The following is a 27,169-nucleotide window of genomic DNA, read 5'->3' on the forward strand; positions in this document are numbered from 1 at the left end:
ATTATTAAACATAAAAGGGTCTTTTAGATATAAAAAAGTCTTGCATGTGTATGTATATGAGCTAGACTAATGACTTTTATTTCAACTACCCAATATAGTGATTAAATAATTGCGTATTGTTGAAAATTATAGTAACTAATAAGATTGTAGAAGTGAATAAAAACACATAAAACTACTACTATAAACTTAACAACAATTAAGTATATTATGACATGTGTGCCAACTAGTAGGTCGATAGTTAAGAGGATGCCGTATATACTAGTGTTTTATGCTTTCGTTGTAGACAGTACTGTTTGAATAAACATTATGTAGATCTAAAATTGTTTTTTAATTAACTATGATAGTATTGAAGACATTTTATTTTTAGATTTTATATTCGCATTTTAATAACATTTAATAATACTATGCGAATATAAAGATGTTTTTTTACAAATTTACTATAATACACAGGTTTTTCTATTCGCATGGATATCATAGCGATAACGTGTCCTGTATTTTTGTTTATCTTAGTTTATTTTCCACAACTTGTTTGTGCCTTAGTAATGCCGTAAACACATATGGACATTCAAAATCGATTTTGGAAAGAACAGAATTTCGCCTTAACAGCCACAATCTAAATTTTTATTTTTATGGCTATCAAAATGAACTTGCGACCCCATATTTTTGTCCCTAAATACACATTTGAAAATAAAACTATGTTTTCAACGAGCTTTTTTTGTTGAAAAACACATTTTTCGTAATGTTACAAATTAATAAAAATAATTTGCACTCTTTAATTTATATTCGGTATTAATCTAACAAAAATCTAGGCACATTGTATATTTATTTTCTGGGTCCTGTATTTCCCTGTCTGTAATTATGACTTGTGTTAAACAAAGGTATAAAAATAAACGTAACACAATTCAAATTCGTTGAAAAAGATAAGAGATATAATTTTAGTTTTAATTACAACCATTCGGTGGACAGTGTACAAGTACATGAAACCTGTTCATTAAATATACATACATGCGATATACTATCATTGGCAAGACTGTAATTTTCAATCACATATAATGAATCCTAAATAGAGTTTCCCAAAATTATTAAATTGTTTGTATTACTATTTATATAAAGATGACGTTATCCTACATTTTTTTATAATTTCCACAATATGTTTGTGCCTTATACACACATCTGGGCAGTCAAAATCAACAACGATTCGCACAAACAGCACCGCGATGACCTAAATTTTTTGGTATTTTTTTACTATCAAAAATTACTTGCGGCAACATGTTTTTCTGTTCAAATAATACTAAAAAGACATCTGGAAACCAAAATATCTTTTCGACAACGTTTTTTTCTGAAAAATACAGTTTTCGTAAAGTTTTAAGTAGATTCGGGGTAATTTAACAAAATTTAGGAGACAATAGTTTTTATTTTCTGGATCTATATTTCCCCTTCTGTAGTTATGAGCCAACTGGCCAAACGAAAGTTTAGAGGATGCCGCATAATATACTAGTTTTTAAGGCTTTCGTTCTAGACAAAATTCTTTGAACAAAATTTATGTAGTTCTGAAATTGGTATTTTACATTAATTATGAATTATAATAGTATTGAGGATACTTGATTTGTAGTTCCATTTTTTTATCAGACTATCATTCCTAACCTTTGTTAATATAGAATTATTTAAAAAAACAACCTCTCGCACTAAAGTATATTTTTGAAAATAATTGTTATATTTGTATAACAATATTGAATATCATCATTCGGATATAAAGATGTTTCATTTTTTTTTTTACAAATTTACTATAATACACAGGTTTTTCTATTCGAATAATGATCATAGCGATAAGGTATCCTGTATTTTTGTTTATCATGGTTTATTTTCCACAACATGTTTGTGCTTTAGTAATGCCGTTAACATATATGGGCATTCAAAATCGATTTTGGTTAAACAACAACAATTCGTATAAACAGCACAGGCATGACCTAAATTCTTGTTTTTTTGGTTATCAAAATGAACTTGCGACCGCATTTTTTGGTCCCTGAATACACAACAATTTGGTGGATAGTGTACATGAAAACTGTTCACTAAACATACACATTTAAGTTAAAAAATGGCGATATCATATTTGTGGCCATACTGTAAGTTTTAATCACATTATATAATGAATTTTAAAAAGAGTTAAATTATTCAATTTTTTATGGACTGGGTAATTTGGTAAAATTGTCGTATGTATTTTTGTTATTGCATTCTTTATACTATCGATTTCAGTAAATCTGTGTTGATAATACACTTTGTTTGAACAGTTTATTAAAATTAAATTTTAAAAATGCAATTGATCACCAATTATCTGAAGAGGTTGGAAATAATGCTTAAAATTTAAATTAAAACCTATTCTTCAGTAAGGCAATCAGCTTAAATCAGATTGTTTTTGAAAATTCTCCATTTGTTAATTTTACTGTCTATTTAAATGCGACACCTTTCAAATGTACATAATTCGGTATAATGTTTTTATGATTGTTTTTACCGAAAATCAAATCAAATAATATGAAAAAAAAACGCTTTATATTTTCGTTTATTTTAGGTTTTTAAGAGCGTTTTTACTTTAAAGTTGATTAAAGCCATTTTAGCTTCGATGCAAAGCGAGAAGGTATTGGTTTTACTCTGATGTGGGCTTTTTTTTTCGCTGTATACACTGTAACTTTTTTAATACTAGACCAATTCCTTCGAATAGCAACTCTATAAATCACAAATTTTGTCTAGTTTGTATTTTGAGGGGGTAAAAGTTGAAAAAGTTTAAGTCTTCACAGACGAAAGTTGAAAAAACAAAAAAAAAACCGTACGAGTTTTTAAGTTAGAACTTTTACTGGCTATAGTATCGAGAAAAAGAGTCGGATCGAGTTGAAATGTATAAGAAATATTTTTTTGGTATGCCCGCGCACGTCAGTTTTGTCAAATTCAAAATATACCCATTTCCCGCCCCCCTAGGGGGGATACAAGTTTTTTTGTTTTTCGGGGTTTTTAGCCGTAATTTTAAAACTTTTGGGTTGAAAATTTGCCAGTAGTTGGAACTCATATGTATCCATAACATATTAAGCGGGTAAAAAATTCGGCACTACGGTTTTTTTTTATTTGCCGGAAAACCGTGTTTTCGCACATTGCGTATATTTTATCAAAAACACCTAAAATCTTTAAAAAAAATTGATCAAATCATTAAAACAATTTTATTTATATCTATGCAGAATGATACTATTAGGTTTTGTGCTCAAGTACCACTTTTGACTTAAAGTTTACACAAATTCAACTTTTTTTTTTTTTTTTTAACTAAAAACCCAGTGTACCAGATGTGAGAAACGAACGAACACTAAAAACTATCAGTTGGTAACGTCTATCCGTGTTAGATTAGTTTAGGGCCCAATGATCGGTATCATAATATTGTGTTTATTACATGATATCACAGACGACTAAATCGTGTAACTGATTATAGTAGACACTCGATTTATTGGGAAAAAAACCTGTCCGTGTACTTATTGAGACACTTAATGATTCTGATACGACAAAACCACTGTCGTTATCTCGTTATTTTATAGCCTGCGTTATATAACCTTACCGAAGGTTAACTATGAGTATTTAATGTCCAAATACCTGCAAATAATGAAGAGGACTGTTGTTTTTTGGATTCAGATTAAGTGTTGGTTTTTATGCAGTATACCGACTCAAAATGTTTTTTTTATTACACAATTTTTTTAAAGAAAAACTAATGTTTTGTATATTGTTATACTGTTATTCATTTAATTGATTGTTTAAATTGTCTAATATTAGATAATCTGCTTCGTGCTAATTTTATTTTTTTAGTTTATCAACTTGTAGCTCTTATTTTGTAAAAAATATTTCATTATTTTATTACTATGTACTATTACTATTAAGATAAATTTGAATAATAATTAAGTCATAAATGATAATACTTTATTTTATGACTAGATCAAATCTCGTGAACATTTAACATCATGATACTGCTCCTATGCTATTATTAAAAAAACACAATTTTTAAAATCTCCATTAAAGGTTATTGTTAAATAACAGGCAACAGCCGACTGCTAGTGGCTATACACGTTAGTAATATTTAACTAATAAGTAATAAATGTAGGTAAAATTTATTGTTTTCTCCATCACAGTACCAGTATACGATTTATTTTAATTTAAATGTAAGAAAATCGATTTTTCTTTAGAAAATAACAAGAAATTAATATACAGGATGAGGCAGTAAAACGGCGATTTTCTAATGTATTTAAATGGTAAAACCCGTTTCACTAACCCACCCTTTACATTTTAAGGATCTATGAAAAGGTTTTTTTAGTTACATTTTATTTTGTACATTGTCAATCTAGTAAAATAGAAGTATAATATAGCTTTGAAATAATATAATCTGTGAAGTATAAATAGTTTGTGTGAGATTGCTATAATGGAAGTATATAATACATAAATATTAATTTTATTGAGAATAAGCGATTATAATTTAAACTATGGAGTACAAACGATTGAAACATGAATCGTCGACCATTCCAACAAAATATAACAAGACATTGTATATGTGTTATTTGGTCCACTAAGTTTTTGCAAAAAAAAAAAAAACCAGTACAGAGGGGTCGGGGCATAGTGGGGACGGAGCATAGTTGGGTCGGGGCATAGTGGTGACGGGGAGGTCACAGGTTTACAGGAATTTTTAAATCTGAAAAAACGCTTCGATGCAAATCGGTAGTTAGTATTTTCAAGCCAGTACAGTCCAAACCAAGCACAGTATAAACCAGTAAAGTTAGAAAGTTTTAAATGAAGGTTCTGTATTTACAAATGAGCATCAAAGCGTTTTTTGAAAGCGATTTTATTCAATTTTATCACTTTTATTTATAATAATTCTTGTAGATCTGTGACCTCTCCGTTTCCTCATTGCTTTGATTACATTATGCCAATACTCTACTGTACTAGTCCTCTCAGATAAAATCGCTTTCAAATAAGCGCTTTGATGCTCATTTGTAAATACAGAACCTTCATTTAAAACTTTCTAACTTTACTGGTTCATACTGTGCTTGGTTTGGACTGTACTGGCTTGAAAATACTAACTACCGATTTGCATCGAAGCGTTTTTTCGAAAGTGATTTTATCACTTTCAGATTTAAAAATTCCTGTAAACCTGTGAACTCCCCGTCCCCAATATGCCCCGACCCAACTATGCTCCGTCCCCACTATGCCCCGACCCCTCTGTACTGGTTTTTTATATATTGATAATATGTTCCTGATATATCTTTAAATACCTATATAATAGCCAGTTTCAAAATTTTATCAGAACGAAAGAATTTTATTCCACTAAAATGGCTTTTATTCATAGAAAAATGTATGCGGTCGAAACTAATGAAACCAATTTTCCTTAAATATGCCCTATATAAAACAACTTGAGAAACAGCCCATTTTTAATCCCCTTAACAAAAAAATTATGTAAGGTAAATAAAAACTTATTCAAAATAATTAAGACTCATAAGCTATCTTTAAGGCCATACTTGATCTCTTTGTTCTTTTTTTCCGGGTTGTATTTCAATCATTTTTATTATTTTATTTAATACAAGATAAGATGAAGAATTGAGACTAAACTATTTCCTTTGTTGACGGCGGGAAGACATTTAAAATTGGCATTAAATCTATAATAGATAATAAATGTATATTAGGCCAAATAAAGTAAATCCAATTGGCGGGAAATATTCCGTGTGTTTTGTTTGACTATATATTATACGTAACAAATTAAAATATAAAGAACGATTTTTAATACATAGTCTGTTATGTAAAATAAACAATGAACTTCCAATCAAACAAAACAAATGTATTATAATTTACAAATCATCAATACTTTTGTTGTATACATAATCTTTCACGTCTACTATGAAATCAGTGATGACCTCATTTAGTTCTTCTTCGTTATCAGCATAAAGTTCTAAAGTTTTTAATTCATTATTGCCCTTCTTCTCATTTATTTTCATTTTTGTTATATCGAGTAAAGCATCCGATGCTTTTTTATCTTGGTCTTCTGAATTTCCATTTTTTAATCCAAGAAGAATTTGCTCTTCGGCCTCGGTAACCCGTGCAATAAACTCTGGGTCTAATTGAAATTTCGAATCTGTATACAAATAACATTTCAGTTTTGGTCTGGTCATTGTATTGAACTAATAAATATTAATTAGATATGTAGTTAGAAGAATCTTATCAAAAAAATGTCAATTTCTTGTAATTTAATAAATACAATTTGACATTTTTTCAATATTAAAACTACATTTTTGTTTTATGAGTGGCTTGACAGCTCTTTTTAGGCAAATTTCCACAAAGTTTAAGACATTTATAAGTAGGTGTTTTAAAAGTTGTTAAAATAAACAAACGTTGACTACAAATGTGTTTTTCAATAAGTGCATTGTTCTAAATTTAAATTGCTCTTTATATCCTCCAAATCTACTTTTTGTGATAGTTTCAGGCTTTAATTTCTACTATTCCATAAAATTTCATTTTTCAGACATATTTAAAAACCTAATACTTTCGTTGATATATCCCCTCATTGTTAGTTTTTCCTAAAAACAATTGAAAATTAAAAAAATATAAGTTTCCTAAAAAACCCAATAAAAAAACAGTATTTTATTCAGTATTGAAATTGGATCATTTTAATACCCTTATTTTTTGCTTTACTTATTAGGGAAATATAGTTATAATAATACTCACAGTCTAATATAAAATTATCATTTTTTAAACCATCAGTCATTGGCAATGGCAATGACTGTAATGACATTGTCATTGGCATTACAGTTATTGGACTCTTGCGAGTCAAAATCTGAAAGACCCACATATTAGTAATAGTAGTATCACTAGTATAGCATACGGTTCTTATCGACTGTCGTCAAATAGTCACCGTATCAAAGTACACTAGTCTTGCAGTTTTACTTAAAATAGGCCAAAGAGAATGTAGTATAACAATTAAGAGGCCCTGGAAATCATAAGTGCTTGACCTAAATAAGTACAAACTAGTTTTTATATAATATTTACATTTATTATATAGTTTCTTATAGGTATGGACAAGGTGTTTGATGTCCCTGATGTCTCGCCGCCGTCTGGTACCATGGGAAAACTATTCAAAGAAACCTGAAAGACATACACTAAAATTAGTAGTATCGTTCACTTCACTAGCAGTATTATTATAAATATCACAAAAGAGTTCGAGCATTTGCGGTTGTTCAACAAATTATCATCTAAATCTATTGATACAGGCAACGAATATGTGAATTAGGTCAAATTAATATTAATATTGATACAAGGGACCAATACTATATGATGGTAATAAAACAGTTTTATGGAAGTTATCCACTTATGACGTATTAACTAAATGTAAACTTAAAAAATTATATATTTTTTTTAAATTATTATTTTTCAAACAATTTCTGCCAATATTATATTATATGTAAGTAATTAAAAAATTATCTTATCCACACTTATAAGTTTTAACTTTAATAAAATATTAACAAGTATTGATTTTTGTTTTTTATTTATATAAATATACGATACGGGCATCGCATAGAATATTTGTTACGAACCTATAGGGAACTTAATAGCTTGTGTGATACCAAGATTGATATCATACATTTATGATTGGTGAATCAATATTCACTGCAGTTATTTTCAATCATATTTTATACAAAAAGTAAAATCCTATTACTATACTTAATATTAATATTAATGTACATCAAATATTATAAAATGATGTTTATTTCTATTTAAAAATAAGAACATGCCTATGTAGTTTTATACACTTAAAAAATATTATAAAACTAACATGGAGATTAAAGTATTGAGGTTTTTACTAAAAAAAAATTAAAAAACTAATATAAACTATACATTTTCTACTACAAAAATTTACAAAAACAATAATACCTAGCGATAGGTGTATTAAATGATTAAACTAAACATTAATAATGAATTAGGTAGTTGAAATTTAGTCCAAAAAATATATTTACTTACAATAAGAACGAACAAATACACTGCACATAGCCCAACGTTCGCGTTGGATTTCATTGTAAATACCTAAAACAATAAAAAACTCATCATTTTTTACTAAATAGTAACCTTGAAACAAAACAAAATGTAAAAACAGTTTAGTACAAATAAAAACATCACCGCCTAAATAGAAAAAAAATATTAAAATTCGCTATTATAATTAAATATATTCTTTATTCTTTATATCATCTTATAAAATTAAAAATGGTAAAGTTTGAACGTTCAAATGTAAACGTTACCACATTTTAATTATTTTCGAGGAAAAAAATGTATAAATTCTCGTATGTTTCAGTTGTAATGGTTTTATGTTGGCAATAAAATAATATTTTATTTATTACATACATTTTAAATATTTTTAAAGTCAAAGAAAAACATTTATATATACCAAGTGTTACGAAAAATAATTTCAAATATCGCTTACTTTTTTTTATATTTGTTAAACTTAACGCAGAGTAACTAAAAAACACACTAATACTGTTAGTGGTGTTTGAGTTGCCTTTTGTTGGTTAGATTTGCGACTCTTTGCATGCGTCATATTTATTTAGATTGCCTGTAATACTTGACGTTTTTGTGTTTACTTAAGAAAAAGTATGCTTTATTCAAGATATTACGAAGATAACAATGTTCTAGACCAATCGGATTCAATTGTTCACGCCCTACTTTCCACCACTTTGTCTGGTCAGAGTACCTAATGCGGTGCATAGGAGAATGTAACACACCTAGAGTTACACCTAAGTTTATTTTGCAGTCCACGATATAAAAATGAATCCCTACTATTTATTTTAAATTAAAATCCATATTTTATGTTTTTTTACAACTTTAGGCATAACACTGTGCTTATTAAACTATCGCATTTAATGAGCATTGACAGTTTAATCAGTTTTTATGTATTCAACTAACATATTTTATTCTAGTTAGATTCTATGTAATTTAAAAAAAGCCAACGATTCATTCTGTTTCTGTATCTAGACAAATGACTGTTAACAACGCAATTTTTTAAGTTTTTACCTCGAGAGAATCGGTATACTTTACAAATACAGTTTTCATAGAAATCAAGTTTTTTTTGGACATATCTTGTTTTATTATTTGTTATTATTATTGATATTATTTGAACACCCATAACAATACTTATAAAACATGTTTTCTTTACCTACGTATGTCTTATATTCTAGATAACACATTGTTTTACAAAAAATTACATTATGACAAAAAATTACTATTATCTAGGGTTCTATATTTCCCTGTCTGTATTTATGACTTGTGTGCCAAATGGCATGTGGGAAGTTCATAGGATGTCCATATACTAGTTTTTAAGGCTTTCGTTGTAGACAGTACTGGTTGAATAAATCTAAAATTGTTTTTACATTAACTATGAAGGTAACTTTAATAGCAATTTTCTCTAAGAATATCACAACCTTTGTTAATACAGGATTTCTAAATAAAAACAGCCGCTCGCACTAAAGTACATCCTTCGCAAACATTTTTTTGAAAATCATTTTTATATTCGCATAATAATGTTTAATATCATTGTTTTTTGTTTTTTACAAATTTATTACAATACACAGGCTTAGGCGTAGTATTTTTTCCATAACATGTTTGTGCCATGAACACATCTGGAACACATCATACTTAAAATCGCTTTTTGCAAATACAACTGGCATAAACAGCACCGCCATGACCTAAATTCATCATAATGAATTCACGACCATATTTTTTTGTGCCTAACTAATGGAAAAAACACATTTGGACACCAAAATATGTTTTCAATGAGGTTTTTTTTGAAAAAACAAATTTGTTATTAAGTTTAAAAAGTATAATAAAAATACTAATTCATAAAAAATACAACCCTTCAGTTACACTCTTTAATTTAGATTCGGGGTTATTCTAACAAAATCTAGGCACAGTGTATTATTAATTTCTGGATCCTATATTTTCTGTCTGTAATAATTATAACTTGTGTTGAACAATGGTCCAAAAAGAAACATAACACAATTACTACTCGTTGAAAAAAAGATAAAAGATACAAATTTAGTTTTATTTACAACAATTTGGTGGATATTGTACAAGTACATAAACCTGTTCATTAAGCATATACATTAAACCATGCGATATCATATTTTTGGCTAGATAGTGATTTTTAATCACATATTATGAATTCTATAAAGAGTTATACAAATTATTTATTTTAATTTTTCTAATTATTTTTTATTGACATTTATCACACTTTCTATAATTAATGATATATCTAGAGAGACTTATTTTCAAAAATATATTTTCCAAAAATGTACCTACGCCGATAATTTTTTTTGTTTGGAATTTTGTGTTTAATTCAGGCTATCAAACAATATTGTGTGATAGCCTGATAAAAAATTAACTACTAATAAAGTGTCCTCAATACTATGTACATTGTACATGTCTAAAAAATAAATATTAGATTTTTTAGGTAACCACGAATCTTAATTTAAGAGTTTCACCGAGGGGGTGTATTTTTTATAAATTTATATTTTTATTATACATTTTTAACTTAACGAGAAAATTTTTTTTTCAAAAACACCCTCTTTAAAAAAATATTTTGATTTCCAAATGTGTTAATTACATTTGTTAGGCATAAAAATATATGGTCGATAATTATGATGAGTTTAGGTCATTGCGGTGCTGTTTATGCCTACTGTTGTTGTTTTACCAAAAACGATTTTAGGTATCCAAATGTGTTTATGGTACAAACATATTGTAAACAATTTACTATGACACACAAAAATGAAGGATAATGTCATGTTGGTGATCTTTATGCAAATGGCTAAGCAATATTTGACACAAATATATTGTAACCATTGTTATTCATTTTATCTAGCTGTACAACTTTCAAAGTTATTTCTCTCAGAGTTATGGCGAAAGTTTGATTAATGAAATTAATTTCAGATACTAAGTAAGTTATTAAGCGCAATATATCTAGGAAAATTTTGTTTATTTTGAATTTAATTTATATTAATTAAACGTTTTGAAATTTTGAATCAATGGGGAAGGGCCGAGGGTCATATTTTCAAAAACTTCCACAGCTGTTCAAAATGTATACAAAAGATTTAGACCATTTTTTATTATAACATCGGGTAGTATAAGATTCAATATTAAACCTTAAATTGTGAAATAATAGCTGTTAAGGGAATTGAAAGTGGGTGGTTTTTAAGTTGTTTTATACAGGCAAAATCTAAGAAAAAAAAGCTTTAGTAAATGTCGACCATATCAAATTTATTTAAGGTCAAGCTTCAGGGTATTATAATGTTTCTTTATGTATACAATTTTTTCTATGAGTTAAAACCATTTTGGTGACACAAGAAACCAATTTAGATCTAAAATCCTGATAAAATTACGCCTACTTCGTATTTTAATTCTGTAAACATATTTGATCGCATCGTTCATTTCCAGCTTGTTTTTCAATCATTGTTTATTTTATCATGTTACATAGAGTAGTATTATATTTAATAAAAGATAAGAAGAAGAATTTAGACTAATCTATTTTCTTTGTTGACGGCCAGACAACGTTTGAAATTGGTAAATATTTATTTTGGACAAATAAAGTAAATCTAATTGGTGGGACATATGCAGTGTATATTGTTTAACTAAACGTGACAAATTAAAATATTAACTGTACGCCAACGACCCTGGAGTCAAGCCTTTTGAATAATAAAAAAAAAAATTAAAATATTAACAACGATTTTTAATATATAGTTTATTACGTAAAAAGAAACAATGAAGCTCCAACAACCAAACAAAACAAATGTATTATAATTTACAAATCATCAACACTTGTGTTTTATGAAAAAAATTTCACATCTCCTATGAAATCAGTGATGACCTCATTTAGGTCTTTGGTATCTGCAGTATATTTTAAAGTTTTTAACTCCTTCTTGTTCAGCTTCTCTTTTAATTTTTTTATTGTTATACTGAATAAAGCATCACGTATTTTAGAATCTTGGTGTCCAAGACGAATTTGGTTCTTGGCCTCAGTAACCCGTGCAATAAATTCTGGGTCTAATAGAAATTTCGAATCTGTATACAAATAATATTTCAGGTATGGTCTGATTATTGTATTAAACTAATAAATATTAGTTATATTATGTTATATAACTATGTATGTAATATTTGTTGGCGTAAATCGGAAAACAACCATTGGTAGAAAACGAACTTGACGATAACATTCGAATATAAAACATTTATTTAAAAAAAAAATGTTGCCAAAGATTTAATTAAGGGCATTGTATGCGGTCTGTTATTAAGAAGTTTTGTACAGGCAATATTTACAAAAAAAAAAAGAGGTTTTAATAAATTTCGACCATGTAATTTAATTTATAAGATAGTTGTAAAAGCTACAAGGTATTATTTTTAATTTAAAACATTATTTCTATGAGTAAAAGCAATTTTGGTTTTATTTAGACCATAAAGCCAGAAAAAATAATGACTACATAGAATGGTCCAATTTCAAATCTTGGGAAAAGTTCTTCGGTTACTCTACTATGTTATGTAGAAAGCTGTATCTCATTCAAAAATGCCCATTTCTTGTAATTAAATAAATACGATTTGCAATTTTTTAATACTTAAATCCGATTATTTTTATAAAAAAATTAAAAATCTCTTTCCTACATAACCTAGTTAAGTTGTCAGTGAATTCTTCTATGTATCTTTACAGAATTGAAATCGGACCACTCTAAGTAGTCGACATTTTTGTCTGGCTTATTTGGTCAAAAACGACAACTGTAAAAAAAACCCGCTTTTCTTTAATCAACAAGTATGTTGAAAACCGGGTGATTCTTTAACGGTTTACGTGGTCATTTAAGTTGTATAAGTTGATAGAGCTATAGCAAATTATTTTATGAGTGATCTGATGTAGGGCGTTCAAAAAATTACCCGATAAGTTTGGTTTGTAAGCAAATACAGCTGAGAATTAAAAAAATATAAGTTTCCTAAGAAATCCAAACAAAGGAACAGTAGTCTGCAGTATTGAAATTGGATCATTTTAATACCCATATTTTCGGTTTGCTTATTAGAGAAATATAATTATTCTAATACTCACAAACTGTTATAAAAACGTTATCTTTGAAATCATCTAATTTTTCCAGAAAATCAGGAGCTCTTATAGTATTTTGTACAGCCACGGTCAATGTGTTTTCATCTTTGTGTGTCAAAATCTGAAAGACCCACATATCAGTATTTGTATTATTACGAGTATAACATACGGTTCTTGTTGACTGTCGTCAAATACCCAATGTATTAAAGTACACTAGTCATGCAGTTTTACTTAAGATAGATCAAAGAGAATGTATTATGAAATTAAAGAGGCCCTGGAAATCATTAGTGCTTGTCCTATATAAGTACGAACTAGTTTTTATATATTTACATTTATTATATAGCGTCTTATAGATTCGTGCAAGTTGTTTGATGTCTCTGATGTCCCTGATGTCTCGCCACCGCTTGGTACCATGGGCGTACTATTCAAAGAAACCTAAAAGACATAATATATAAGTACTAACTAGTTTTTATATATTCACATTTATTAAATAACTATATAGTTTCTTATAGTTACGGGTAAGGAATCTGATGTCTCTGATGTCCCTGATGCCTTGCTACCGCCTATTCCCATAGGCCAACCATTCAAAGAAGCCTGGAAGACATAAACTAATATTAGTAGTATTATACACTTCACTAAAAGCAATATTATAGATATCACAATTGTTTTTTTTTTAATTTTAACCACTTTTATTAACATAAAATAGTGGCGTCAAAAAATAATACTTAGCGGTAGGTATAAGAGAAATAGGTATATTGAGAGGAATTTATCAAACTTTTTTTTAATTATGTACAATAAGCGTAACTGATGATGGATAAATATAATTTTGCTAGATTTCTTGATTGGAGAAAACACCCAGTGGTGGTACTCCGACGTGTAAGGTTAGTTGCTTTATACTACATTAGGATCTTAGGAAATCTCTCGGCCAGTTTCGCTTAAGTCTACTTGCAGGATTGCCAGGGAGATTGGGAAAGGATAGATTGGAAATTAGTGTGTTGGTATGATTGAGGAGGCTTCTGTTGAATCTTCTATAGGATTCCGTATGTCCAGATTGGTTTCAGGAGTGTATTGTATAATAGAATTTTGGACTTTAAATTAATTTTGGAGATTTTTCCGAGAATATATTTCAGGAGGTTTAGGCGGTTGTTTAGTTTGATTTTTGTTTCATGAATATGTTTTGCCCAGGTCAGCCGCTTGTCAAAGAAAAGTCCTAGGTACTTCAGATGATGGGCGACTGGTATTACGTTGTTGTTTAAGAAAACAGATGGAGGTATACCGCTACGCAGGGCAAAGGTTGTATAATTGGATTTAGATTAATTTGTTTTAACATGCCACTTTGAATACCAAGGTGTGAGAAAGTCTAAGTGGTTTTGTATTGATGTTGAGACTATCGTTGGATCATTATGAGTTGTGAAAATGACTTTGTCATCTGCATATTCTGCAACGTTAGTGTTTGATTGAGTTGGTTGATCAGAGGTGTAAATATTATGTAGCGTAGGAGACGCGACTGAACCTTGGGGGACGCCAGCTAATATTGGCGAAATATTGGAAAGCACTGCTCCAGATCTGACAGCGAAGTGTCTTTCGCTGAGATAAGATTTGAAAAATAAGTTATATGGTTGTGCGGTAAGGTTTTTAATTTATATAAGAGCCCTGGGTGCCATACTTTATCGAACGCTTGCGAGACATCTAGGAATACTGCAGACGTATAAAGCTTCTTTTCTAGCGAGCTGGAAATTGTATCTGCAATTCTATGAATTTGATGTATTGTTGAGTGTGATTCTCGGAATCCAAATTGGCTATCGGGAATAATTGATTTATCTTTAATAATTGGATATATTCGTTTCAAAATTAGTTTTTCGCATAGCTTGGAGAAAAAAGGAAGGAGACTGACGGGTCTGTAAGATGATGCTTGATTTGTTGGGCTTTGAAAAAAATAACTATTATTGAGGACTTCCATGGGATTGGAAAGTATGAGTGTCTTAGAGTTGCGTTTAGTAAGTGTGTTAGGTGAATGATTGCTTTCGGTGGAAGTTTACGAGCTACTCCGGGTGTTATTAGATCGAATCCGGGAGATTTACCCAGAGGGAATTTCTGTATTACTGCCTTCACTTCTTTGGGAGAGAAGTATTTTGGTGGTCTGTCCATGGGTAGTGGAGATTGCAGAAACTGGTTGATTTCTTCATTGCTAGTGGTGTTGGGTGTGTCAAAGGGCTTGAAGACATTGGATAAGTGTTCACAGAAAGTCTCAGCTTTTTCTTTATCATCAATGGCTAAGCTGCCGTCTTGTTTAATAAGGGGAGATGAGCGTTGATTAATTCTTAATAAATTGCGGGTCGTTTTCCAAAGGGAGTTATCTTTTACGGATATTCTAGATGTGTGTTTAGCAAAGTCTTCAGATCGTTGTTTAGCTAGCTGTCTTTGAAGAAGCGTCCTTGTATGTGTCGGGACTAGGTTTTGCGCCGGATTACGATTAGGTTGTTTTGGCGAGGACGAGCTCCGGGCTGCATTTCGAATGGTTTTTGTACATATTTATACGGCATTGTCTAATTCATTTGGTGATTCTAGACGGGTATTTAGATTAATTTTTTCAGTAAGATTTGTTTGGAAAAGTGACCAGTTTATTTTTCCATTTATTAGTGAAGAGGGTGGTGTTTTTATCGGTGGTACTGTATTAAGAGTTAGAATGACTGGCGAGTGATCAGAGAGGGGATGTGAAAGATTTTCTGTCCAACTGGCTATACGTTTTGGTATTTTGTTAATAAATATACCTAAGATATCTGGTCGTTTTCTTGGAGATGTCAGCCAATAAGTTGGATTGTCTGGAGCAATGATGTGGTAGTTTAATTTATTTGCTACGTGGAGGAGGGTATTACCTCGAGGTGAGTTGGAGTGGCAGCCCCGTTGTCTGTGTTTGGCATTTTGGTCACCCCCTATTGTGAAATTGTTTCCCAATGTGTTAATAAACTGATGAAATTGGTTTACAGTTAATTTATGCTTTGGTGGGCAATAACAGGAGGTCAATGTGATAGGGGAGTGGTCCAATGTTAGTTGTATAGTTGCAGACTGAAGGTAGTCTTCTTTTTGTTGTGAATGATAAATCAAATTTTAAATAGATCTGACAAGAATTGCTGCACCAGCGTGAGATGTGTTATCCGGATGATTTGTGTGGATTATTTTATAGTCTGGTATGTAAATTTTCATTGATTCAGTTAAGTGTGTTTCGGATATTAAAGCTACGTCGATTCTTTTTTCATGAAGGGTTTGTTGTAGTCAGCTAGATGGTTTTTTATACCGTTGGCATTCCAGAGAAGTATTAGTAGTGATTTTGATGTCGGAGAATTATTTGTCATTTTGAGAAATCAATTTGTTGAGTACTGTAGTTAGGAGGGAGAGAAGAGGATTTATTATAGCTTTGAAATCGTTCAAGAAATTGGTAAGTAGGAGACATGTACCATTAAGAGTTGTGGTAGGAGTTTCATAATCTTGGTTAGCTGTGATTTTTGCACATGAAGGTTTTTGAAAGGAGTGGTTGGGTTGGTTGGAGTTTGCGCGGGTTGTGTGGTCTTAAGTGTATATTCGTTATTTTTAGTAAAATGATGATTGTTCTCGTGATAGTTTGAATGGCGCAATTTTTGAAGTTCAGTATTCTGCGCAACGGACGCATCTAGCTGGGTGTGCACAGTAGGATTTCGTATGCCCGTATTCATGGCAGTTTAGGCACTGTATGAGGTTATGGCGCGGAATTTATCAAAATAAACATTAATAATGAAATTTGAAAATTTGTTTTATTTAAAATTTAAATCGCTTTTTATGAGGAAATACAATCGTTAAAAAATGATTTAAAGTAAGTATTTAAAAAAAAAAATTTTAAATAAAATATGTACATGAGGAGAAAGCCCCACAATAGATTATTCGGTATAAGTTTATAGAGGCACTGGGAATTTTAGTGATTGCGCAATATTATTGGGAAATTAATAGCTTGTGTGATACCAAGATTGATATTATACATTTATGATTGATGATTGATTCACCACAGTTATTTTCAATCATATTTTATATAAAATGTAAAATCCTATTAATCTTCCTAAGACTCTTCAAACATTGTGAAATTATGTTTATTTCTATTAAAAAAATAAGACTATACCTAAATAGTTGTATACATTCGCACAATATTATAAAACTAATATAGATATTAAAATATTATAATGATATAATATTAACTATTCATTTTTCTATTCCAAATATATACGAAAATAATAATACTAAGTGGTAGGTATAATAATATTGAGAGGAAAGGATTAAAATCAACATTTATAATGGAATAGTTGAAATTTAGTCCAAATTGTATATTTACTTACGATAAGACCGAATAAACACACTGCAAATAGAGCAAAACTTGTGTTGGATTTCATCGTAAATACCTAAAACAATAAAAAGCTCATCAATTTGTATAAATAATTATATCAATTTGACAAATTAAACAACTTTTGTTCTAGTTAATATTTTTACAACTTTTTTAATGATTTATATCAAGTTGTTCTTAATAAAAAGTCTATCTTGAACATAAAAAATTATAAAAAAGTGTAAAACCAGTAAAGTGCAATTAAAAACATCATCACCTAAATAGGAAAAAAAATATTATCTATATATGCTGTTATTCATACTGTTGTCGTATTTTTTGTGTATTATTATTTGTGCTTTACTTTATTTGATTTAATAATTATAAAAGTTTAATTCCTTCGCTTTTAATTTTATAATCGAATAATTCTAATCCTATCGAACAGCAAAAATTATCATTCACTCATTTTTAGTTTTCCAATTGAAAACGAAAAATATAGGTATATGATACAATACGTTAATGAGATAATAGACTTTTAAAAAATATCGAAAAATAGTTAATAATTTAGATACTTTATAAAATTAAAAATGGTAAAGTTTGAACGTTAAAATGTAAACGTTACCAGATTTTAATTATTTTTCGAGGAAAAAAATATATAAATTCTCGTATGTTGCAGTTGTAATGGTTTTATGTTGGCAATAAAATATTATTTTATTGCCAACATAAATTTATTACATACATTTTAAATATTTTAAAGTCAAAGAAAAACATTTATATTTACCAAGTGTTACGAAAAATAATTTCAAATATCGCTTACTTTTTTTTATATTTGTTAAACTTAACGCAGATTAACTAAAAAACACACTAATACTGTTAGTGGTGTTTGAGTTGCCTTTTGTTGGTTAGATTTGCGACTTTTTGCATACGTCATATTTATTTAGATTACCTGTAATACTTGGCGTTTTTGTGTTTACTTAAGAAAAAGTATTCTTTATTTGATTTAAATGTAAAAGTTTAATTCCTTCGCTTTAAATTATATCGAAAACTATTCTAATCCTATCGACCAGTAAAAAATGACATTCTGTTATTTTTAATTTCCTAATTAAAAACGAAAAATATAGGTATACGATACAAAATGTTCAAAAGTTGTTAGTGCTCTAGAAACTACCAAAAAAAAGTTAAAAATTTGGATACTTTGTAAGTTAAAAGTTAAAAACGGTAAAGTTTGAACGTTAAAATGTAAACGTTACCAAAGTTTAATTATTTTTCGAGGACAAAAAAATATAAATATGTTTCAGTTGTAATGGTTTTATGTCGGCAATAAGCAAAACATATGTTTAATATCTAAAAAAAAACATAATACCATTGTCTTAATAAAATAATTTAAAATATCGCTTACTTTTTTTATGTTTGACAAACTTAACGCAGAGAAACTCAAAAACACACTAATACTTTTATTGGTGCTTGGGTTGCCTTCTGTTAGTTAGATTTGCGACTTTTCGCGTACGTCATATTTTTGTGTTTACTTAAGAAAAAGTATGCTTTATTCAAGATATTACGAAGATAACAATGTTCTAGACCAATCGGATTCAATTGTTCACGCCCTACTTTCCACCACTTTGTCTGGTCAGAGTACCTAATGCGGTGCATAGGAGAATGTAACACACCTAGAGTTACACCTAAGTTTATTTTGCAGTCCACGATATAAAAATGAATCCCTACTATTTATTTTAAATTAAAATCCATATTTTATGTTTTTTTACAACTTTAGGCATAACACTGTGCGTATTAAACTATCGCATTTAATGAGCATTGACAGTTTAATCAGTTTTTATGTACTCAACTAACATATTTTATTCTAGTTAGATTCTATGTAATTTAAAAAAAGCCAACGATTCATTCTGTTTCTGTATCTAGACAAATGACTGTTAACAACGCAATTTTTTAAGTTTTAACCTCGAGAGAATCGGTATACTTTACAAATACAGTTTTCATAGAAATCAAGTTTTTTTTGGACATATCTTGTTTTATTATTTGTTATTATTATTGATATTATTTGAACACCCATAAAAATACTTATAAAACATGTTTTCTTTACCTACGTATGTCTTATATTCTAGATAACACATTGTTTTACAAAAATTACATTATGACAAAAAATTACTATTATCTAGGGTTCTATATTTCCCTGTCTGTATTTATGACTTGTGTGCCAAATGGCATGTGGGAAGTTCATAGGATGTCCATATACTAGTTTTTAAGGCTTTCGTTGTAGACAGTACTGGTTGAATAAATCTAAAATTGTTTTTACATTAACTATGAAGGTAACTTTAATAGCAATTTTCTCTAAGAATATCACAACCTTTGTTAATACAGGATTTCTAAATAAAAACAGCCGCTCGCACTAAAGTACATCCTTCGCAAACATTTTTTTGAAAATCATTTTTATATTCGCATAATAATGTTTAATATTATTGTTTTTGTTTTTTACAAATTTATTACAATACACAGGCTTAGGTGTAGTATTTTTTCCACAACATGTTTGTGCCATGAACACATCTGGATACTTAAAATCGCTTTTTGCAAATACAACTGGCATAAACAGCACCGCCATGACCTAAATTCATCATAATGAATTCACGACCATATTTTTTTGTGCCTAACTAATGGAAAAAACACATTTGGACACCAAAATATGTTTTCAATGAGGTTTTTTTTTGAAAAAACAAATTTGTTATTAAGTTTAAAAAGTATAATAAAAATACTAATTCATAAAAAATACAACCCTTCAGTTACACTCTTTAATTTAGATTCGGGGTTATTCTAACAAAATCTAGGCACAGTGTATTATTATTTTCTGGATCCTATATTTTCTGTCCGTAATAATTATAACTTGTGTTGAACAATGGTCCAAAAGAAACATAACACAATTACTACTCGTTGAAAAAAGATAAAAGATACAAATTTAGTTTTATTTACAACAATTTGGTGGATATTGTACAAGTACATAAACTTGTTCATTAAGCATATACATTAAACCATGCGATATCATAGTTGTGGATAGACTTGTGATTTTTAATCACATATTATGAATTCTATAAAGAGTTATACAAATTATTTATTTTAATTTTTCTAATTATTTTTTATTGACATTTATCACACTTTCTATAATTAATGATATATCTAGAGAGACTTATTTTCAAAAATATATTTTCCAAAAATGTACCTACGCCGATAATTTTTTTTGTTTGGAATTTTGTGTTTAATTCAGGCTATCAAACAATATTGTGTGATAGCCTGATAAAAAATTAACTACTAATAAAGTGTCCTCAATACTATGTACATTGTACATGTCTAAAAAATAAATATTAGATTTTTTAGGTAACCACGAATCTTAATTTAAGAGTTTCACCGAGGGGGTGTATTTTTTATAAATTTATATTTTTATTATACATTTTTAACTAAACGAGAACATTTTTTTTTCAAAAACACCCTCTTTAAAAACATATTTTGATTTCCAATTGTGTTTATTACATTTGTTAGGCATAAAAATATATGGTCGGGAATTATGATGAGTTTAGGTCATTGCGGTGCTGTTTATGCCTACTGTTGTTGTTTTACCAAAAACGATTTTAGGTATCCAAATGTGTTTATGGTACAAACATATTGTAAACAATTTACTATGACACACAAAAATGAAGGATAATGTCATGTTGGTGATCTTTATGCAAATGGCTAAGCAATATTTGACACAAATATATTGTAACCATTGTTATTCATTTTATCTAGCTGTACAACTTTCAAAGTTATTTCTCTCAGAGTTAGGGCGAAAGTTTGATTAATGAAATTAATTTCAGATACTAAGTAAGTTATTAGGCGCAATATATCTAGGAAAATTTTGTTTATTTTGAATTTAATTTATATTAATTAAACGTTTTGAAATTTTGAATCAATGGGGAAGGGCCGTGGGTCATATTTTCAAAAACTTCCACAGCTGTTAAAAATGTATACAAAAGATTTAGACCATGTTTTATTATAACATCGGGTATTATAAGATTCAATATTAAATCTTTAATTGTGAAATAATGGCTGTTAAGGGAATTGAAAGTGGGTGGTTTTTAAGTTGTTTTATACAGGCAAAATCTAAGAAAAAAAAGTTTTAGTAAATGTCGACCATATCAAATTTATTTAAGGTCAAGCTTCAGGGTATTATAATGTTTCTTAATGTATACAATTTTTTCTACGAGTTAAAACCATTTTGGTGACACAAGAAACCAATTTAGATCTAAAATCCTGATAAAATTACGCCTACTTAGTATTTTAATTATGTAAACATATTTGATCGCATCGTTCATTTCCAGCTTGTTTTTCAATAATTTTTTATTTTATCATGTTATATAGAGTAGTATTATATTTAATAAAAGATAAGAAGAAGAATTGAGACTATTCTATTTCTTTTGTGGACGGCCAGACAATGTTTAAAATTGGTAAATATTTATTTTGGACAAATAAAGTAAATCCAATTGGCGGGACATATGCACTGTGTTGTTTAACTTAACGTGACAAATTAAAATATTATAACTATACGCCAACGACCCTGCAGTCAAGCCTTTTGAATAATAAAAAAAAATATATAAAAATATTAACAACGATTTTTAATATATAGTTTATTGTGTAAAAATAAACAATAAAGCTTCAATCACACAAAACAAATGAATTACAGTTTACAGAAATCATCGATACTGTTCACGTCGCTTATGAAATAATTGATGACTTCATTTAGTTGTACGTCGTTACATGCATAATATTTTACAGTTTTTAATTCATTATTGCTATTCTTCTCATTTATTTTCTTTTTTGTTATATCGAGTAAACTAGCCCGTACTTTATCAATTTTGTTGACTAAATTTCTTTCTGCTAATCCAAGATGAATTTGGTCTTTGGCCTCGGTAACCCGTGCAATAAACTCAGGGTCTAATCCGAATTTCAAATCTGTATACAAATAACAATTCAGATTTGGTCTGGTCATCGTATTAAACTAATAGACAACATATTGTAATAATATATGTTGGCGTTAATTGAAAAACAACCATTGGTGAAAAACGGAATTAAAGATAACGTTCGAATATACATTTTTTTTAATGTTTGCCAAAGATGTACTTATTTATGCGATTGTATGCGGTCTGTTTTTAAGGAGTTTTGTTAAAGCAACTTTGGTTTATTCTAGGCCAAAATGTAGACTACATAGGATAGTCCAATTTCAATTCTTGTGCAGAGATTTGAGTTTTTCGGCTATTTTATTATGTTATGTAGAAAGCTAAATCTCATTCATAAATGCCGGTTTCTTGTAATTAAATAAATTCAATTTTATAAAAAAATCTCTTTTCTACATAACCTTGTTAAGATTCCAGTGAATTTGATATCTTCTGTATATCTTTGCAGAATTCAAATCGGGCCACTATAAGTAGTCTGGCTTTTTGGTCTGAAACGTCTATTTGAAAAAAAACCGCTTTTCTTTAATCAACAAGTGTTTTAAATACCGGGTGGTTGTTTAAAGTCTTATACTAGTTTACTCTTAAAATAATTGCAATTTTGTAGTTATTCTTTTTGGACACATGTTTGTTTATGCTTTATTACTGTATGCGATTATACCTATTTAAATTTGTACCTTTTACGTATTTTCTTGAGCTTTATTAGATTTCGAAACCTAAATGATAACGTAAACATATTATAAACTTTTCGAATTAACAATAGTTTGCTGAACATTTTCACTGGTCGATAACCAGTTTTGAATGAACAGTTTTGATATAATTAAAGTTTAAAATTAAGGAAGGGTGGAGAGTAGAGCTTTTCAGTAAACTGTTCCTAATTTTTAAAGCTAATAAAATATATACGTGGTCCTTAGATTTTATAAGTTAATAAAGCTATAGCAAATACTAGAAAGGATAAAATTTAAATAATGTCTCATTTTTTAATATAGTATAGACAAAAATACTTTGAAAGAAAAACACTACAAATTTGCAATTACTTTATGAGTAAACTGGTGTAGGGCGTAAAAAGAATTACCCGGTATAACATTTTCATGCTGGCTGACAGCTCTTTGTTACGTTAATTTCCACAAAGTTTAAAAGTTTAAAAAGACATTTAAAAGTTTAAGTTTGGGAAATTGATAAAATAGACAAACGTTTGACTACAAATGTGTTTTTCAATATGTGCATTATTTTTAATTTAAATTTCTATCGTTTTAATACCCTCATTTTTGCTTTGTGCATAAGAGAAAAATAATTATTTAAATACTCACAGTCTGATATAAGACTATCATCTTTTAGACTATCTACATTTTTCGAAAAATCTATATATTTTATAGAACCATGTTCATTTGTGGGCAATCCTCCTGGTCTATTGTAAATCAAAATCTGAAAGACCCATGTATTAATATTAGTCAAATACTCAATGTATTAAAGTACTCTTGGCTTGCAGTTTTACTTAAGATAGGTCAAAGAAAATGTATTATGAAATTAAAGAGGCCCTGGAAATCATTAGTGCTTGATCTAATTAAGTACAAACTAGTTTTTATGTATTTACATTCAATATGTAGTTGCGTATAGAGATGGGTAAGGTGTCTGATGTCTCGCCGCCGCTTGGCGAACTATTCAAAAACACCTGAAAGACATACACTAATATTAGTAGTGTCGTACACTTCACAAGCAGTAGTATTATAGAGCGCGATAGAGCTAAAAAGCAAAAGCTGAAAGACCTACATATTAGTATTAGTATTATTACTAGCATCATAGTGTCGTCAAATACCCAATGTATTAACGTACACTAGTCTTTAGTGAGATCAAACATAGGTCAAAGAAACTGTAATATAAAGTTAGGGACGCTCCGGAAATCATAAGTGCTTCACCTAAATAAGTACAAACTAGTTTTTATGAATTTACTTTTGTTATAAAGTTTCTTATAAATTCAAGCCAAGTGTTTGATGTCTCTGATGTCCCCGATGTCTCGCCACCGTCTGGTACCATAGGCGAACAATTCAATGAAATCTGAAAGGCATACACTAATATTAGTATTATCGTACACTTCACAAGCAGTAGTACAATAGAGCGCGATCCTATGCGGTTGTTCAACACAATATCGTCTAAATCCATTGATACAGGCAACGAATATGTAGGTTAGGTTAAGTTAATATCATTATTGTTACAAGTGACCAATATTTTATAATGATAGTCAAAAAGACGTTTAGAAGTTGATGCATTAACTATATGAAAGCTTAATACTGATAGAATAAACTTGAACTTTTTTAATGAAAAAAAAAAAAAATTAGGAGTTAGGTATACGAATATTGAGAGGAAAGGATCAAGCTACATCAATAAAGAAATAGTTAAAATGTAGTCCAAAATCTATATTTACTTACAATAAGACCGAACAAATACACTGCATATAACGCAACACTCATATTGGATTTAATTGTAAAAGTTTAATTCCTTCACTTTAAATAATAAAATCGAATACTATTCTAATCCTATCGACCAGTATAAATTGACATTCAATTATTTTTAATTTACTAATTAAAAACGAAAAATATTGGTATACGATACAAAATGTCTAAGAGTTAATAGTGCTTTAGAAACTACAAAAAAAAGTTAAAAATTTGGATACTTTGTAAAAAGTTAAATATGGTAAAATTTGAACGTTAAAATGTAAACGTTACCAAATTTTAACTATTTTTCGAGGGAAAAATAATATAAATATGTGTCAGTTGTAGTAGTTTTATGTCGACAATAAGAAAAACATATTTTTAATATCTAAAGAAATACATAATACCGTTTTCTTACTAAAATAATTTCAAATTCACTCCACTAGCATTATTATTTTAGATATCACAAAAGAGTTCGATCATATGCAATTGTTCAACACAATATCATCTAAATCCATTGATAAAGGCAACGAATATATAGGTTAGGTTAAGTTAATATCATTATTGGTACTAGGGGCCAATACTATATGATAGTAGTCAAACATTCTTTTAAGAGCTATCCACACGTCATGACGTATTAACTAAATGCAAACTTAAAAAATAATTAATTTTAGTTTTTTTATACATATTATATTATATTTTAGTAATTAAAAAATTATTTAATCCACACTTATAAGTTTTAACTTTAATAAAATATTAATAAGTATTGATATTTGTTTTTTTTTTTCATTCGAGTGAAGATAGGTCAAAGAAAATTATTTTTTTTTAATTTAAATCGCGCTTATTGAGATTATACAATCAGTAACAAATGTTTTACAGTATGTATTTTGAAAACATAAATTTACTATAAAATATGTACATGATTAGCATGAGGAGAAATCCTCACAATAGGGGTACTACATAGAATATGTACTAATATGTAATAAAAAAACGTAACAAAACATTGTGAGTTTTTTAGTATTGCGATTAAAAATATAATAACACACCTAAGTAGGTATTTACTTACAATAACACCGAACAAAAACACTGCAAACAGCGCAACACTCATACTGGATTTCATTTTAAATACCTAAAACAATATAAAAATCAACATTTTTTATAAATAATAATATTGAAACAAAAAAAAAATACGAAAACAGCAGTTACAATTTAAAACATCATTGTCTAAATAAAAAAAAAATATCATTTTTTTTTATTTATAATAACCCTGGTACAAAATTTTCAGAAGTTGTTAGCGCTCTAAAAAATACCAAACAAAATTTTAAAATTTGTATACTTTATAAAAAGTTAAATATGGTAAAATTTGAACGTTAAAATGTAAACGTTACCGAAAATTTAATTATTTTTCGATAAAAAAAATACATATATTTTAGTTGTAATGATTTTTTGATGGAAATAAGTCAACATTTTTAAATTTTTAAGAAAAACATTGTCCTACGAAAAATAATTTCAAATATCGCTTACTTTTATGCAAGATAAACTTATCTCAAAGAAACTCACAAACACACTAAGACTGTTCCACTAACTATTTGGAATTGCGGCTCTTCGCATACGTAATACTTTTGTGTTTACTTAAGAAATATATGCTTTATTCAAGATGTTATTATGATGATAACAAACTTCTAAGCCAATCGGACTCAAATGTTCACGCCCTACTATCCGCCACCTTGGGAAAAAAATAATTTGTTTTCGATAAACAACAAACCATAACATTTTTGCGTGATAAAATACAATAATAAAGTTATACAAAAACTGTAGAAAACAACTTTATAAAATGTAAAAAAAAATGTATCCATGGCTTATGTGTAAGCAATAGATTTAACCACTGATTATAAATAGTATTTACAATCAATGATTCAATTAACTACAATTGTAATGCAATTTAAAAAAATAAAATATTAATGATTAGACATTGAAGGGTCTTGCATGTATATGCTTATGAATTAGAATAATTATTTTAAATTAAACTTCCCAAAATAGCGATAAAATTATATTTAATAATTGTATTGTTGCAACTTGTAGTATTTAAGAAGATTGTAGTAATAAATAAAAACACATAAAATTACTAGCTTTAAATAACTAATGACTGTATCTAATTATAACTTTAAAGTGTTTTGTTAAGTACTCATTTCAATTTATATTTCTTTAAAAATGCGTTATTACTATTAGATCCCACCAAGAGCATAATTTGCATAACTTTGATTTTATATGAATATTTACCCCC

At 28.5% G+C, this 27,169-nt stretch overlaps 2 protein-coding genes across 2 annotated transcripts in view; both read right to left on the reverse strand.

Moving 5' to 3' along the window:
* The window catches only part of LOC126842587 (uncharacterized), a 33,201-nt gene extending 14,272 nt beyond the window's left edge, over positions 1 to 18,929 (reverse strand). Inside the window, exon 1 of the mRNA XM_050579628.1 lies at positions 18,865 to 18,929. The gene's annotated coding sequence lies outside the window, so the exon portion shown is untranslated. The remainder of the gene's footprint in view (positions 1 to 18,864) is intronic.
* Positions 18,930 to 22,182: 3,253 nt separating this feature from the next.
* On the reverse strand, positions 22,183 to 26,451 carry LOC126842546 (uncharacterized). The gene is made up of 6 exons (XM_050579558.1): positions 26,410 to 26,451; positions 25,952 to 26,014; positions 24,407 to 24,511; positions 24,051 to 24,128; positions 23,767 to 23,881; positions 22,183 to 22,457 (listed from the first exon to the last, which is right to left on the reverse strand). Exons 2-6 carry the CDS (start codon positions 26,003 to 26,005, stop codon positions 22,183 to 22,185), a joined length of 627 nt encoding a protein of 208 aa, XP_050435515.1. The 5' UTR covers positions 26,006 to 26,014; positions 26,410 to 26,451.
* Positions 26,452 to 27,169: the final 718 nt, after the last annotated feature.

The sequence above is a fragment of the Adelges cooleyi genome, unplaced genomic scaffold (assembly GCF_023614345.1).
Source record: "Adelges cooleyi isolate 19-005CV unplaced genomic scaffold, UGA_ACOO_1.1 ACOO_flye_CR_arks_rails_tigmint_CR_PRNA_55, whole genome shotgun sequence".
Classification (NCBI taxonomy): Eukaryota; Metazoa; Arthropoda; class Insecta; order Hemiptera; family Adelgidae; genus Adelges; species Adelges cooleyi.